The sequence below is a fragment of the Colobus angolensis genome, unplaced genomic scaffold (genome assembly GCF_000951035.1).
Source record: "Colobus angolensis palliatus isolate OR3802 unplaced genomic scaffold, Cang.pa_1.0 Scaffold15, whole genome shotgun sequence".
NCBI classification, from domain to species: Eukaryota; Metazoa; Chordata; class Mammalia; order Primates; family Cercopithecidae; genus Colobus; species Colobus angolensis.
Window position 1 is genome coordinate 6,523,322 of NW_012114599.1, and position 18,335 is coordinate 6,541,656.

The 18,335-nt window shown below is 41.0% G+C and overlaps 1 protein-coding gene across 3 annotated transcripts in view; it reads right to left on the reverse strand.

Moving 5' to 3' along the window:
- The window catches only part of MTA3 (metastasis associated 1 family, member 3), a 204,990-nt gene that overhangs the window by 73,320 nt on the left and 113,335 nt on the right, over window positions 1–18,335 (reverse strand). For all 3 annotated transcript variants that reach the window (XM_011935914.1, XM_011935915.1, XM_011935916.1), the window contains one exon: window positions 87–275. In XM_011935914.1, the coding sequence (XP_011791304.1) occupies window positions 87–275 (189 nt within the window). The remainder of the gene's footprint in view (window positions 1–86; window positions 276–18,335) is intronic.

Sequence of the window (18,335 nt, forward strand, 5' to 3'; positions counted from 1 at the left end):
TAAATGAATACTGTAAGGTTTACCAAATTTCTAAAACAGAATATTCCCATCTCAATATTTTATTTTACTCATAATTTTCTACTTACAAAATCTTGCCGTATGTCATTGAAGTCTTTGCCATATTTTTCCAGTGCCTCTTCAAATAAGCTAGCTTCAGAGGCTGACCATTCCTCCATTTCATCTCTGCATAAAACAGGTCCTCCGAGTGGTACTAAGACACTAATGGCACTGCTCAAATCATAGCTGTGTCTATACAATGTATCCATAGCGTGAAACTAAAGAAACAAAATGAACAGAAAATATCAACCAGAAATGCAAACATGCTACATTATGTAAGAATAGAAACACTAAAATATATGATGTACTTATAATTAACAATATACTTATTTTTAACAAAATTTTAAACAGATTACTAAATAATTATTTAAGATATCATTTATTGCTTTAGAAAATGCGAACTTGTACCCTTATTTGGGGGGAGGAGAGCACCGGGTCTCCCTCTATTCCCAGGCTAGAGTGCAGCAGCAGCCTCGACCTTCCACGCTCAAGCAATCCTCCTGCCTCAGCCTCCTGAGTAACTAGGACCACAGGCATATGCCACTATGCCTGGTTAGTTTTTTTATTTTATATAGAGACAGGGGTCTCGCTATGTTGCCCAGGCTAGTCTTGAACTCCTGGGCTCAAGTGATCCTCCCACTATAGCCTCACAAAACACTAGGATTAAGTCTCTTTTATTTTTATTTATTTACCTTTTTTTTTTTTTTTTTTTTGAGATAGGCTCTTGCTCTGTCACCCATGCTGGAGTGCAGTGGCATGGTCATAGCTCACTGTAACTTTGAAAGTCTAGCTGGTCCACACATGGTGGCTCACGCCTGTAATCCCAGTACTTTGAGAAGCCAAGGTGGGAGGATCACTTGAGCCCCGAAGTTTTAAGACCAGTGTGGGCAACATAGTGAGACCCTCTCTCTACAAAAATAAACAATTAGCCAAGCCTGGTTGTGCACGCCTATAGTCCCAACTACTTGGGAGGCTGGGGTGTGGGAGGATTGCTTGAGCCCAGGAGGTTGAGGCTGCAGTGAGCTGTGACTTATGCCACTGCACTCCAGCCTGGACAACAGAGTGACAGCCTACCTCAAAAAATAAAAATTGATAAAAATATCAAAGTCACTTCAGCTCTTGTGCAAGGTATACAGCACAGCCATCCTTGACCAGGGAAACATATACAGATTATGTATCAGAGAGTGATAAAAAAATATTCTCAGGTTGGGTTAAGGAATCATGTACTAAGATGGAAAGAAAACAATGGAGCACAGTATGATGTTTAAGACAAAATTATAAACATGCTGCACAGAAAAAGCAAAACAAAACAAAGTTACATATTCATGTTAATATGGTAACTTGGTTGAGGTTGTAGAAGACAAAGAATAGATGGCCAGGCTTGCATGGAACAGCAAGGCCACTGTGGGTTTCTTATATATTTCAAGGGAGAGTGATTTGAAGTACAATTTGAAAGGAGAAAAGATAGAAGACACAATCACTGTAACGTTGAACTCCTGGGCTCAAGGTTACTTTTGCAAAAGTAACTTAGGTCTAGCTTACTTAAAAAGCATTTTCTGGCCAGACACAGTGGCTCACGCCTATAATCCCAACACTTTGGGAGGCCAAGGTGGGCAGAACACTGGCACCCAGGACTTCAAGACCAGCCTGGGCAGCACAGTGAAACCCCATCACGAAAAAAACAGGCATGGTGGCATATTGCCTGTAATCCCAGCTACTCAGGAGTCGGAGATGAGAAAATCACTCGAGCCCAGGAAGGCTGAGGCTGCAATGAGCTGAGATCGTGCCACTGCACCCCAGCCTGGGCAACAGACTGATGCCCTATTTTTAAATAAAGAAGGCATTTTCCTCCAATCAGAATAATAACTAGGTTCTAAAACTTCAAGTCTTGAAAAACCTTTTATTTTATTTTCCTACTGGAAAGAGAGTCATTCATAGCATGTACATACATGTACTTGTATGTATAACAGGAAAACTGAAAAACAGCACAGTCAGCTCCGCCTATGCTGCAGATTAGCTCATAGATGCTGCAAAGTGATCTAATTCTTGCCCAAATGAGAACTAGTTCTGTTTTTCTCCCCACCTCTCAACCTCACCCAGACTTTCTAACACATGAACTTCAAGTCTTGCACATTTTACACAATGTATCTCTTGCTATTTATTAAAAATTTCACAAATGGGGATAGCTTCACTTCTATGCAACAACAGAACTCTTAAAAATTTAGCTTTTGGCATAAGTTATGCATCTCCAAGCCCGCCACCAGTCAAGGTCTCAGTGCCAGCTACGCCACTGCAGCTGTCACTATGGCCCATGAGAACACTGCTAACTCCAAGATCAAACAGTTCTGGAGGTGCTTAGGGCTCCGGGGTGCTGAACGAAGGTGCTGGTAGCCTTAGAAAAGAACCAGAGAAACCTAATACTGCTTTGGTTTTTTAAAGCATCACTTAGGAGTTGCTACCCCAGAAAATCCAGAAATAGAACTGCTTTCCCCAGAATTGACAGAAATGAAAGATAAATATGAACCACCTCAGGTGAAGTGTGCAGGATAGAATTCTTCTCAGTTGAAAAGACACTAAAAAATGGTTTTGTATAACTTGAATAGTTTGTATATTACATAATCTTTTCTAGATAGATGCTACAGAATTCTTTTAATATGTTACATTCACGTATCACACTTTACTATTAGAAACACACTTAGAATCATCTATAAATACTCAATGTAAATTGTTTTGAATCTTCAAGCAGAAGAATCCAAAGTGAAAAAAAAAAAAACTAAATACATCCATCTAATTCATTACCTTAAAAGATACTCTGTTTATTAGTCTGATGAGGAATTATGGTGCTGTTTGTATTTTTGCCAATGAAGTTTAGCTTGGAGGTAATCCTTGGTGTAGCTTAAAAAATGAGCACAGGTACAGCCATTCTTTAAAATGAAGAGGACACTGTTGTTTATATTTCCTGTAGGCAGCTGGAGAGATCTGTGTGTCACAAGATGCTTCTGCATGGGTTCCCATTAATTTTCTGTTCTTGTTTATATAATGTGGAACAAATAACTCTTCTTTGCCACCACTGTGCCTTAGGTAACTGTGTGTGCCAGTCAGAAATCTGACACCACGTTTTCCTTCTAGGCTATCATGCCCTATCCGATCATCTTTCCTTGCTTCGCTCTGTGCTTTAGTGAAGCCTAGTTGCACATTGGCCTTTCTGTGCTGTTTTCAATTCGCTTAATGATAGCAGTTACACCAATTGTAACTTATATAACTTTAAACAGAATCACACTGTTCCCTGCCTTACTTAGTTGCTTAGTTGAGCACAGAACAAAGGCAACATAAAATCTGGGGTTCACGCACAAGTTGGGATGAGAAGGGGAGTGAGCCATAATATCCTGGAAAATTATACTTTCTAAGTATAATCGCAGTGATGTTTCTCTCAAAGTATTTTTCTAGCCTTGAATTCATTTTACCTTCATTATTCCTGTGAAGTAGGTAGGGCAAGTACAAGGTGAAGTTGGGTGCTGAATTTTTAGGTCAAACACTGATACTAATACAAAGTATTTGCTAACTGTAGAACCTGGGGCACCACATCAGTTAACTGCTGAGACTCACTTTCCTTGTTTGTTAAATGAGAAGAATATCCGTGCTGCCTACCTCAGAGGCCTGTGAGGGTCAAATGAGAATGTATGTGAAAGATTTTTTTTTTTTTTTTTTTTTTTTTTTTTTTTTTTGAGACGGAGTCTCGCTCTGTCGCCCAGGCTGGAGTGCAGTGGCCGGATCTCAGCTCACTGCAAGCTCCGCCTCCCGGGTTCACGCCATTCTCCTGCCTCAGCCTCCCGGGTAGCTGGGACTACAGGCGCCGCCATCTCGCCCGGCTACTGTTTTTTTGTATTTTTTAGTAGAGACGGGGTTTCACCGTGTTAGCCAGGATGGTCTCGATCTCCTGACCTCATTATCCGCCCGTCTCGGCCTCCCAAAGTGCTGGGATTACAGGCTTGAGCCACCGCGCCCGGCCTCTTATTTGTATTTTTTTTTTAAAAAAAAAAACCTTTTAAGTGATCCCTCATTATCTGGTAGGAGACTGTAGGAGAGCTCAAATATCAACTAATATCTATTAAAGTGAAAACATTATTAGCAAAAGTATGCACTAATATGTATGTATATGTACGTATACACACACACAGTGATGTATTAACCAAGATAATGATAAGTGTATAGATTATGAATTTGTTCACTATAGCAGTATTTAGAACATGTAAACATGTTTAGGTACGGTAAATAAATGCTTTAATAAGGGTTGACATCTCACTTAAAATCAATCATCGGTGCTGGATGCAGTGGCTCACACCTGTAATCCCAGCCCTTTGGGAGGTCAATGCAGGCAGATCACCTGAGCTCAGGAGTTTGAGACCAGCCTGGCCAATATGGTGAAACTCCGTCTCTACAAAAATTAGCTGGGTGTGGTGGCAGTCACCTGTAATCCCAGCTACTCAGAAGGCCCCTGAGGCAGGGGAATCGCTTGAACCCAGGAGGCAGAAGTAGCAGTGAGCTGAGATCATGCACTCATTGGATTCCATAAAATAAAACTAGGGATTTCATGATCAATTTCCTAGTTATAATCACAGCAAAGGCCAATGGCCACATGTAGTCTTTTGTTGTATGTGTCACAACCATGGAACAATTGACTTCCAACTTTCAAGTGAACTTCCTCTCACTCTTCTGCAGCAGAGGTTGGGAAAAAAAAAAAAGAATTGAACTTGGTTCTTCAGCTTTTGCTCTGCAAATTTCAGAATCAGCTAAATTCTGTAGCTAACCTCACTAGACAGACTGTGCAGTTTAGCTGTAGTATGTACTTTTACACACTTCTACATCAACTCTGAAAATAATGTAGTAAACCCCATTATTCATGATTTTACTTTCCAAGGTTTCAGTTACCCATAGTCAAGTGCAGTCTGAAAATAGATGAATATAGTACAATAAGATGTTTGTGTGTGTGAAAGAGAGACAGAGAGGGAGCACACTGTATTAGTCTGTTTTCACACTGCTGATCAAGACATACCTGAGAGTGGGCAATCTACAAAATAAAGAGGTTTAATGGACTTACAGTTCCACACGGCTGGGGAGGCCTCACAATGGTGGTGGAAGGCAAGGAGGAGCAAGTCACATCTTATGTGGATGGCAGCAGGCAAAAAGCAAGAGGTTGTGTAGGGAAACTCTCATTTTTAAAACTATCAGGACCAACTATGGTGGCTCACACCTGTAATCTCAGCACTTTGGCAGGCCGAGGTAGGAGGATTGCCTGAGCTCAGGAATTTGAGACCACCCTGGACAACATGGTGAAGCCCCCTGTCTCTACTAAAATACAAAAAATTAGCCAGGCATGTTGGCACGTGCCTGTAATCCCAGCTACTCAGGAGGCTGAGGCAGGAGAATCACTTGAACCTGGGAGGCGGAGGTTGCAGTGGGTCAAGATTGCGCCACTGCACTCCAGTCTGGGTGAAAGAGCAAGACTCCATCTCAAAAAAAATAAAATAGCTGGGCGCAGTGGGCTCACGCCTGTAATCCCAGCACTTTGGAAGGCTGAGGCAGGCAGATGACGAGGTCAGGAGATCGAGACCATCCTGGCTAACATGGTGAAACCCTGTCTCTGCTAAAAATACAAAAAATTAGCCAGGCGTGGTGGCGGGCGCCTGTAGTCCCAGCTACTCGGGAGGCTGAGGCAGGAGAATCACTTGAACCTGGGAGGCGGAGGTTGCAGTGGGTCAAGATTGCGCCACTGCACTCCAGTCTGGGCGGTAGAGTGAGACTCCTGTCTCAAAAAAAAAAAAAAAATGACAAAACTAAAAGATTAAAAGACATTCAAAAATGCTAACATTCCTCAAAATAAAAATATAATATATCTCTTTCTTTTGAGACAGGGCCTCACTCTGTTGCTCAGGTTGGAGTGCAGTGGCATGATCTCAGCTCACTGCAACATCTGCCTCCTGGGCTCAGGTGATCCTCCCACCTCAGCCTCCCAAATAGCTGGGACTACACGTACATGCCACAATGCCCAGCTAATTTTTGTATTTTCAGCAGAGACAGAGTTTTGCCCTGTTGCCCAGGCTGGTCTCCAACTCCTGGGCTCAAGCGATCCACCTGCCTTGGCCTCCCAAAATGCTGGGATTACAAGCATGAGCCACTGCACCCAGCCAAAAGAAATTTTTATAATTAACAGGGGCCCTGAAACCAGTCACAGAATTAAGCGCATTTTTCTCAACTGATACTACACCAACCACTCAAATCATGAATGGATTTTCAGTTTTGTGTTCATGTTAAATGAATAAAATTGCTTTTCTTATGAGTACTTTTTAAAATGATGATGGGCTGTTACCTAATAAGGCTTCAAAGAACCGAAGTAGTATATTAGCCTTCATCAAGTGATTATGACAAAAAGTGATTATATTCGTTGTTTCAAAGATTCTACTCTTTAGTGTTCAGTTTGTCTTCCTGAACACTGAAGGAACCATTTGCTTTCAGAGGAGGAGCTCCTGTACTGTCTCAAATCAAATGAGAAAGAATACATTGGAATTACTGCTGACCAGGAGCTATGAAACCTCCAAAGCGCACATTTATACCACAGACCAAAGGAGAGTACAGTAAAGGTCAGAATGTGTAAAAAGTAAACACTCAGCAGGTGTGTACACTCTGGAGTTACTAGGAAATAATTCCTTTGAAACTGATCAACTTCATAAAGGAAACCAGAGGATCATATTATGTGCTAGAAGTCCATACAAACCCCATCTTTCTGATACACACAGAAGTTTCTTTTGAATGGACTTTATGTAGTCTAATCTTACCCTTAAGAGCTTTACATGAATACAGTTTCTATAACAGAAGAGACAAAATCCAGTAGAAAAGATGTAGGGTAAATAAAGAAAACAAGCTAAGAAGAGACAGTCACATAACACAGGACCAAAGACTTGTGGTTTATCAGTAAGGTAATACAAATTTGAAATGCCAGAGAAGTTTGAAAAAATGAACAACTAATTGATTGTGAGAGAAGGCAGAATAATGATTTCCTAACTGGAGAAGAGCAGAAGGGAAGCTGTTGAGACACTGGTAATGTTCTTTACCATCTAGTGATGGTTACACGAATATACACACAGGTAAAAATGTTAAGCTGTGTAACAAACTGTAGGGCACTCTATATAATGTTACCATATGTACACCTCAATTTAAAATAAGAAAAAGAATTTTGAGGCTGGGTGTGGTGGCTCACACCTGTTAATCCCTGCACTTTAGGAGGCCAAGGCAGGCGGATCACGAGGTCAAGAGTTTGAGATTAGTCTGGCCAACAGAGTGAAAGCCCATCTCTACTAAAAATACAAAAATTAGCCGGGTGTGGTGGCACGCACCTGCAGTCCCAGCTGCTCAGGAGGCTGAGGCAGGAGAATCGCTTGAACTCGGGAGGCGGAGGTTGCAGTGAGCAGAGACCGTGCCATTGCACTCCAGTCTGGGTGACAGAGTGAGACTTTGTCTCCAAAAAAAATAGAAAAGAAAAGAAAAGAAATAGTTGGCCAGGTACATTAGCTCAGGCATGTAATCCCAGAGCTTTTGAGAGGCCTTGGAAAGCCAAGGCAGGAGTTCAAGACCAGTCTCAGCATTAATTTTTTAATTTTAAAATTTAATTAATTAAAAAATTTTAATTAGCTGAGCACAGAGTTGAGTGCCTTTCTTTAAAAAAAAAGAAAAAGAAAACTAGGCCAAGCGTGGTAACTCACGCCTCTAATCCCACCACTTTGGGAGGCCAAGGCAGGCAGATCATGAAGTCAAGAGATCAAGACCATCCTGGCCAACATGGTGAAACCCCATCTCTACTAATAATACAAAAATTAGCTGGGTGTGGAGGCGCATGCCTGTAGTCCTAGCTACTCGGGAGGTTGAAGCAGGAGAATTACTTGAAACCAGGAAGTAGAGGTTGCAGTGAGCTGAGATCGGGCCACTGCACTCCAGCCTGGTGACAGAGTGAGACTCTGTCTCAAACAAACAAACAAAAAAAAAAAACAAGGAGAAGAAAACTAAACTAAAAGTCTTCCCTCCAGATTAAATACTTTGCAAAGATACCATGTTTTCAATAGAGATACCAATACACACTGCATGATCCATTCAAATCTAAATTGTAAAAATCAAAAGAAACCCAGCACAAGCTGTTCTCTCTGCCAAAAAGCAGTGAAGGTGTTGTCACATTTCATCTCATTCATAACAGATGGAGATGACAAAAAGCAGTATTTTAGGAGAAAGACTGACAAGGAAATCTTGGCAATGGAATTCTCATCTTTTGTTAAGCAGAACCACACTATGGGTAGATTGGACTATTGTTCAGCAAATATTCACTCCCTACCCCACACCTCCACAGGAGAGTATTCTTCCACTCGTCACTGATGTTGGGCTTGGCCATGTGACTTGCTTGGCAAACAAGATGTTAGGATATGTGACATAACTGAGCCTTGACAAGTGCTTGCAAATTTGGCCTTGCCCTCTTGTGTTACTGAGTTTTGTCCATGGAGGATGAGAAATATGTGGAGCAGATCCAGACCCAACCTATAGCTGGCACCTACATTAGAGCCCAGTCTAGCTCAGCAGAATCCTAGATAATCTGCAGATGAGTGTATCAGAAATCAATGCTTGTTGTTATAAGCCACCAAAATTTGGGCAGTGTAATAGATGTGTTTTCCTCTTTGAGAATAAAGAACTTAATTCACCCAGTTGCCAGAAGTGTTGTGAACAAGACAGTCCTCAGCTGCTGATCTTTTTTGGAATTATTTCAATTCAAGAACAATTCATCGTGAAAGTCCACCCACCCTTCCTGGAGCAACCTGCATCCAATAATGCAAGGCTGTAAAGGCCCAGCTTTTCACCCTGATTTGGGATGCCACAAATTAGCTAGAGTCAGCTGAGGCCTTCATTCGACTGTATCCACCTCCTCCCACTAGCCAATCCTGCCTCTTTCCCTCTTATTCCACAAGTGTTGATCCCAACGGTAATCCCTAATAAATTTCCCGCATAAAAACTGCTATCAGAATCTGCTTCCAGAGAACCTAACCTGTAAAATGCAGTATTATGACAACAGCTAACTGATACACATATACTATATTCAATACTAACTACAAATGCTCTGCAACTTGTGGCTATGTCCCAAAAAACTCATCATAGGTTGAAAATATCATAAGTCAAAAATGCATTTAATACCCTGGAAAACCCATTGTAAAAAACAAAACAAAACAAAAATTGTTAAGTTGAACATCCTAAGTCAAGGGCCATTTGTATTGATTTGTTCAGTTACAATTTCACAAAAACTTCACATATATACCTCCTACAGGAATTACAGCATTCAGAATATCACGTCTATTTAAACATTAACGACCACATGGTTTTTTTTCCAAGCAGAGGAAGATGATAATAAATTCTCACGAGTAAACCTCAAACTGATATGGACTAAGGTTTTCATATGCACGTCTGGTGCAGTGGCCCACACCTGTAATCCCAGCACTTTGGGAGGTCAAGGGTAGGGGTGGATCGCTTGAGGCAGGAGTTCAAGCCCAGCCTGGCCAACATGGCAAAACACCATTTCTGCTAAAAATACAAAAATTAGTTGGGCATGATGGTGTGTGCCTGTAATCCCAGCTACTTGGGAGGCTGAGGCAGGAGAATCACTTGAACCCGGGAGGCAGAGGTTGCAGTGAGCTGAGATTGCGCCACTGCACTCCAGCCTGGGTGACAGAGCCAAACTCTGTCAAAGAAAAAAAAAGTTTTTTATATGTAAAAAAGTGTGCCATCCACTTTCAATTTTTGCTTTAATGCATAGATATAACAAAATCCCTCATCCAACAAACTTGCTAAGACTTAGCTGGCATTCACTCAAATCAACCTAAAAGACACCCTGAGTCATGCTCTTGTGTGTACCTTTTGATTACTTTTTTTTTTTTTTTGGAGATGGAGTCTTGCTCTGTGGCCCAGCTAGAGTTCAGTGGCGCGATCTCAGCTCACTGCAATCTCCACCTCCTAGGCTCAAGAGATTCTCGTGCCTCAGCCTCCTAAGTAGCTGGGATTACAGGCACCCACCACCATACCTGGCTAAGTTTTTTGTATTTTTAGTAGATACAGGGTTTCACCATGTTAGCCAGGCTGGTTTCGAACTCATAGCCTCAAGTGATCCACCTGCCTCGGCCTCCCAAAGTGCAAGGATTACAGGCGTGAGCCACCACACCTGGCCTACTTTTTTTTTTTTTTTTAATAGAGAGGAGGACTTACTATGTTGACTCAGGCTGGTCTCAAACTCCTGGCCTCAAGCTTTTAAGTGATCTTCCCACCTCAGCCTCCCATGTACCTGTGATTACAGGTATACACCAACATACCTGGCTCTTTTTTATTATTATCACAAGAAAGCTACAGGGGACAATAGGTCACAGTGACCTCATATCCCTAGATGTCATTTCCAAACTTACTATGAGCATAATAAAAAGTTATTGCCACCTGGCTGTGATTCTTGGCACAAACCAGAAAAATATATGAAAACAACTGTGTGAAGACACTGGAGAACCAATACAGGCAAGGAGAGGTGACGATCCCTCTGAAAAGTGTAACAGTTGAGCTTCCACACTGACCTTGGCCTTTATCATGAGGATACTATCTAGACTGCTATATGGTGAAATACAGTCAAACAGCAAGTTTCCTTTTTCACTAGTCTGATGTGACAAGAATCAGAACTTGATATTGCCAGAGTCAGTAAGGCCCAGGGAACAAAATACTGGGGAGGATCCTATTCCAGGCCCTAATGGAAATCTCAAGACATGGAAAAAATTGGTAGCACACATGTTCTCTGAACATATTCTCAAAGGCAATTAAAATAGGTGGATGAGCCACACTTCCTTCTAAATTAACTCACAAGTTAAATTAAAAATTACAAGGCAAATTAGCAAATATTTAGAACCAAATGATAATAAAAATACTATATACTAAAAGATATATGCTACAGCCAAGGTGATAACTAGAGGGACATTTACAATCTTATATGTTTATCATGAAAAGTAATGAATTTTAAAAAGGTCTTTAAAGGGCTAGCAAAAGATATTAGAGAAAACCTAAAGAAAAGCAGAAGAAAATAAGAGTAAAAATAAATAGAATATGTACCATGTTTTTAAATTAACAAAATTAAGTTCCCATTGTTTTAGATAACTAATAAAGAAACATCAGGCAAAACAATCAAGAAAAAAAAGAGGATGTGATACGTATAAACGATAACAAGAATGAAAGTCTATTTGTAACTACAAATATAGCAAACTTTTAAAATATTATAAAAATTATGTTAACAAATTTGAAAATTTAGGGGGAAATATATAATCTCCTAGATGGACATAACTGACCAAAATGGACTTAAGTAGAACAAAAATTTATTCTAATTATAAATCAAATTATAACCATAACCCACAATGAAGGATATTCTACAAAGTAAGTGGCCTACACTCTTCAAAATACCATGGTCATAAAACACAAAGAAAGACTAAAGAGTCGCTCAGGAATGAAGGAGACTACGAAGATACAACAACTAAATGTCATAAGTGATTCACAAGGAGATCTTGGGCCAGAATTTTTTTTTCTTTTGCCATAAAGAACGTTACTGGGACAACTAACAAATCTGAATAAAGTCTCTAGATTAGATAATAGTACTGTAACAAGGTTAATTTCCTAAGTCTAATTATTATACTGAACTAATATATGAGAATATCCTTGGTTTTTCTTTTTAGGAAATACTCTCCCAAATATTTAGCAGTAGAGGGACATTTATTCTGAAATTTTACTTTCAAACTCTACCACTATATATATTATTAGTTCTTGAGTTTATGGGAGGCCATTATTTTGTTCTGAGCTCCTGCACTAGGCCCCAGCAGATCAGACTAAAAGGCAGTCACTTGTGCTAAGTGCCAAGATCCACAGCAACCAATCAGAAGGGGCCAGTTTACCTGAGTAGGCATAAGGAAGTCCCCTCTATTTTAAGGAAAGCAACTTTGAAATAACCAATCTGGCTGGGCGCGGTGGCTCAAGCCTGTAATCCCAGCACTTTGGGAGGCCGAGGCGGGTGGATCACGAGCTCAGGAGATCAAGACCATCCTGGCTAACATGTTGAAACCCCATCTCTACTAAAAATACAAAAAACTAGCCGGGCGTGGTGGCGGGCGCCTGAAGTCCCGGCTACTCGGAGGCTGAGGCGGGAGAATGGCGTGAACTTGGGAGGCGGAGCTTGCAGTGAGCCGAGATTGCGCCACTGCACTCCAGCCTGGGCGACACAGCAAGACTCCGTCTCAAAAAAAAAAAAAAAAAAAAAAAAAAAAGAAAAAGAAATAACCAATCTGCTTCTTGTCCCCTGTTTCTGCTTTTCTTCAGCCCTTTTCTGTCTATAAAGCCAACCACCTCTGCTAAGCTCATCAGAACACTCGTTCTACTTTATAGATAGAATAAATGAAAGCCAATTAGATGCTTAAACTAAATTCTATAATTTGTGTCTTTCGACAATAATAATAATAATAATAATAAAGGAAATGTGGTAAAGATGGTAACAACTGGGGAATCTGGATGATGTGAATACAGGAAGTCTTTGCACTATTTTTGTATTATCACAAAATACCAAGTTTTAAGATTTTTTTTGTTTTTTTTTTTTGAGATGGAGTTTCGCTCTTGTTGCCCAGGCTGGCGTGCAATGGCGCAATCTCAGCTCACTGCAATCTCTACCTCCTGGGTTCAAGCAATTCTCCTGCCTCAGCCTCCCAAGTCGCTGGGATTACAGGCATGTGCCACCACGCCCAGCTAATTCTTTGTGTTTAGTAGAGATGGGGTTTCACCATGTTGGTCAGGCTGGTCTCGAACTCCTGACCTCAGCTGATCTACCCGCCTTGGCCTCACGCCTGGATTACAGGCATGAGCCACCATGTCCAGCCATGTCCCACTATGCCCCACCATGCCCAGCCAGTTTTAAGAAATTATAACCACAAGCCTTCCACTAACTCATACTTGTAAATACAACTCTTTCCACCAATTATCCTAAAGTTGCTAAACCAATTCTCTATTTCTCCCAAGTTCAAATCTACAGTGCTTTCCTGATGTTTCCTATATTCCTGTGAAATTTGTAGGAGAAAAAGTAAAGTAAAAGGCTGTATTTACCCCAAAAAAGAAAAAAAACTCATTAAAGCTTAAATTTAAAAGGAAAAGATGGATTAATAGACCATAACACACACAAACAATTCTCCTAGGATAGTCTGCAGCATCTCCACACTCATCTGTAATATATCATCAACAAAAAGACATGTGTGTAATGTAGAATATTATTGCCTTAATGATGTATTTAGCAGGAAGAAAAATTTCATGTTTCCTATTTTTTACTGCAGTGCTAGTCCATTAGTACTAATTCTAATTTTATAGCCTTGGAAACATGAACAGTACCCATCATAAGTTTTTCATGAGTTTTTAAAAGTTATATGGATCCCCATCAATTTTATGTCCATTTTGAAGTCTAGACTTCTAACATAAGTTGATACCTAAAATGCTAATCAAAAGAATTATATTTTCTGGCCGGATGCAGTGGCTTACACTTGTAATCCCAACACTTACGGAGGCTAACGTGGGCAGATCACTTTGAGGTCAGGAGTTTGAGACCAGCCTGGCAAACATGGTGAACACCCCATCTCTGCTAAAAACACAAAAATTAGCTGAGGGCAGGGGTGCTTGTAATCCCAGATATGCAGGAGGCTGAGGCAGGAGAATCACTTGAACCCAGAAGGCAGAAGTTGCAGTGAGCCAAGAACTAACCACTGCACTCCATTCTGGGTGACAGAGCGAGACTCTCTCCCCAAAAAAAAAAAAAAAAAAAAAAAAAATCTGTATTTTCTGCTGTGGCTTCTAAACTATCCTCAACTCCCAGTACCCACAGGCCCTAAATGAAACAAGACTCACGAAGTACATGATTTATGACTGATGGCTAGCATTTTTATAAAGCATTAATATCTGAAGAATAATAATACCATTAAGTCAACTTTCCCTCATCCAAAAAATAAACCGTTTTTTCTAAGTTATTCTTGATGCGAAAATTTTTATTGAAAAAATTATAGCTTGTTTTAAGGGGAAGGTTATATGAAAGATTATGTTAACAGCCTTCGTTCACCACTTTTACAGTGACTTCTCGTAATAATTATATGAAATGGTATGGTTGGTTAATCATAGCCTAATGACCATATTCAAACTTGATAATCTACTAAAATAATAAATACGGCATGATAAAATACCTATCAGACAATCAATAAAGCTATAAAATCAGAAGTAAATGAGGTTCAACAAGATTGTGGGTGAAAAAGACAAATGCATCATTGTCATCTTCTCAACAATAACAACTAATATTTATTGAGCTCTGACACTGTGCCAGATACTGCTCTGAATACTTTACAAGTAATTATCTCAATTCATCCTCAAGTTGATGTCACATGGGAACTCAGTCAGAGGCAGCCTTTTTCGGAGGCTGGAAGGTCACAGGGGTCTTATTCAGGACCCTGAGGCATTGCCTGCTTTCACTCCCAGTAAGGGCAGGGCCTCTGTGCGGCCTCAAGAGCCAGAAGGGCCCAATGTTTGCAAACATTACCTAAAATGAAGGTACATAAACTGCTGAATCAGTCAGTCAGTTGTCTTCCAGCCAACCTGGGCAGCTAATGTTGCAGAGAGCTCTAAGTCCTCCACAGAATCCAGGGCCCCCCAAAAAAGAGCCCCAGAAGATCCCCAACTGCCTCTACTTTGAGGAGTCACTGTAGTTCCATTGAGTTCTGAATCCTTGGTTACACCTATCAGCAACTCATAGAGTGTGGCTGCACTCCCTCTTCCTGCCCATCCATAACCCTCCTGAAGCAGAGCAAGTAGGTTTTATTATTACTACCACTGCTGACGAGGAAACTCAGACAAAGGTAGGTTAAGTAACTTGCACAGGGTTACATGGATTATTCATGAGCTACAGGTTGAGGGGGAAAAAGAAAGAATCATAAAAATGTCTCCATTTGTACACCCTTGTTCATAGCAGGGTTATTCACGACAGCCAAAAGATAGAGGCAACTCAAGTGTCCACCGATAAAGTAACATAATGTGGTATATACACACAATGGATTATTACTTAGCACTAATAGCTGGAGTGGTAGCACATGCCTGTAGTTCTAGCTATTAATACTCGGTAGGCTGAAGTAGGAGGATCACTTGAGCCCAGGAGTTTGAGGCTGCAGTGAGCTATGATCACGCCACTGCATTCCAGGCTGAGTGACAGAGCAAGACTCTCTCTCTCTCTCTCTCTCTCCATATCTCCATATATATACACACATAAATTTTTTTTTTTTTTTTTTTTTGAGACAGAGTCTCGCTTTATCGCCCAGGCTGGAGTGCAGGGGCCGGATCTCAGCTCACTGCAAGCTCCGCCATTCTCCAAGCCTCAGCCTCTGAGTAGCTGGGACTACAGGCGCCCGCCACCACGCCCGGCTAGTTTTTTTTTTTTTAGTAGAGACGGGGTTTCACCGTGTTAGCCAGGATGGTCTCGATCTCCTGACCTCGTGATCTGTCCGTCTCGGCCTCCCAAGGTGCTGGGATTACAGGCTTGAGCCACCATAGTTAACTCCAAATCTTGGCTAATCCATCAGTTTAGGGCAGGTTGCTTTGTGATGTGCTTATGTAGAGAGCCAGGTCTATAATTAAAAACTCATTTTTTGTGATTATTTTGTGTCTCTTTGTCTCCTTCCCATTCCCTACATACCAGCTTGTTATATCCCTCAGTGTGGTTACTGCATCTGTTTTTCCTCATCATTGAATTCCCAGCACCAAGCATAGTGCCTGACATGTATGTCAGGTGTTCACTAAATATTTGAGAATGAGTAAAGTAACTTCTTTCTCTGGGACACAGGTTCTTATTGAAATAGGTCATTGCAATATGTTGTTTTCTGTTCCTTTGTTTAAGCATTTTAATGTTTTGTAGAGAGCGTCTCATCACTAAGAGCAATGTATGTTTGTGTATTTGAATTCTAATTTTATTATATCCCCAGAACTGTATACACACACAGTCTGAACACTATGAACTGTAGAAAGTTTTAAGCATACCATGCATACTGCCACACACCCCTCACCCTTTTTAAGAGATGGGGTCATGCTATGTTGCCCAGGCTAGATTTGAACTTCTGGGATCAAGCAATCCTCTTGCATCAGCCTCCCGAGGAGTAGCTAGGATTATAGGTGTGTGCCACCATGCCCAGCTGTGATGCACTTAAATTTTGTGTTATATATATTTTACCATAATTTCAAAACTCATTTTCATCATTTTTAAATGTATTAAGTAGATTCACTCTGGCATTACGTAGATTCACATTGTTGGTAACTATTATCACCATACATCTCTAGAACTTTTTCATTTTCCCAAATAGAAACCTCATCCCCATTAAACTCTTAACTCTCCGTCCTCTCTGCCCCCAGCCACTACCCTTCTACTTTCTGTCTCTATGAATTTGACTGCTCTCAGTATCTTGGATAAGTTTTTCGTTACTGGCTTATTTTCACTTAGCATGTCTTCAAGGTTCATTAATGTTGTACCATGTGTCAGAATTTTCATCATTTAAAAATTCAGTGCCACCTCAAAGAAAGACAATAATGACACTTAAATCCAAGTAATTCTAACAAAAATGAGGTGAAAGAGTGGATAGAAGAGGTAATCTGATAGAGGAGAGATAACCACTCAGGAGGAATCAAGTACAGATCCAAACCCTCTCTTGGAAACCAGCTATACAAACATGACAAAACTCCGTATCCTCAGCCTCTGAGCCTAATTCTGCTTTAGAAAATAATTACAGTCATAAATAACTAGAAAGAATATATGTGATACAAAAGTAACGAGACCTCAAAATTACTAAGCTTCAGAATGGAAACAAAACAGGAGAGATAACAAATATTGAAGGGTATGAAGGTAACTTCCTAGAAGGAGCATAAGAGGCAAGAATTGCAGAAAATACACATAAAATGATTACTTATGAGAGTCTTACTCTGTTGCCCAGATTGGGATGATCATAGCTCACTGCAGCCTCAAGCTCCCTTCTGGGCTCAAGGGATCGCTCCACCTCAGCCTCATGAATAGGTGGAACTACAAGCAGTCACCACCATGCCTAGCTACTTTCTTTTGTTTTGTTTTGTAGAGACAGAGTCTTGTCATGTTGCCTAGGCCTGTCTCGAACTCCTGGCCTCAAGTGATCATCCCGCCTCAGCCTCCCAGAGTATTGAGATTACAGGTATAAGCCAAGGTACTTGGCCATAAAATGATGTTTAAACGAATTAAGGTATATAGGTAGAATCCTCTTTAAAATGTTTTTTTAAAATATCACCTTCACTGACAACAAATCTCAAACCTCTAAAACTGCCCTCTCCCAAAAGAAATTCACCTGCTGTCCTGCACACTCACCAGCAGTGGGAAGCAGAGAGCTGTTGCAGCTGTGAGCCAAGAGCCCACAAGAGCCAAGAGGGTAACAGGCCCTCTGTACCTCAAGCAAGTCAGCCCACCTGCCATGAGAACTCTCCACCATCTCAGGAACAAGCTTTCCCACTGGCACTCAAGCAGGGACCACATCCACAGTTATAATCTGAGAAGCAGTATTTCATAAGAATAGTGTTAAACTACAAGGGACTGGTTACATAAATAATAGTTTACCTATATAAGATCATGTAACATTAGTTAAAAAACTAAGTTCTTACAATGATTTTTAAAAAGGTATTTATATCCGGCCCGGCGCAGTGGCTCACACCCATAATCCCAGCTCTCTGGGAGGCCAAGGTGGGTGGATCGCAAGGTCAGGAATTCTAGACAAGCCTGACCAACATGGTGAAACTCCACCTCTACTAAAAGTACAAAAATTAGCCAGGCGTGGTGACGTGCGCTATAATCCCAGCTACTTGGGAGGCTGAGGCAGGAGAATCACTTGAACCCGGGAAGTGGAGGTTGCAGTGAGCTGAGATCTCACCACTGCACTCCAGCCTAGGCAACAGGGCGAGACTCTGTCTCAACAACAACAAAAAAAGGATTTATATCATATAGTTAGGGAAAATATGGGAGCGGCAGAGTTCATTTAAAACAGAGTTAAAAAGAAAGTTCATGGCCGGGCGCGGTGGCTCAAGCCTGTAATCCCAGCACTTTGGGAGGCCAAGACGGGCGGATCACGAGGTCAGGAGATCGAGACCATCCTGGCTAACAC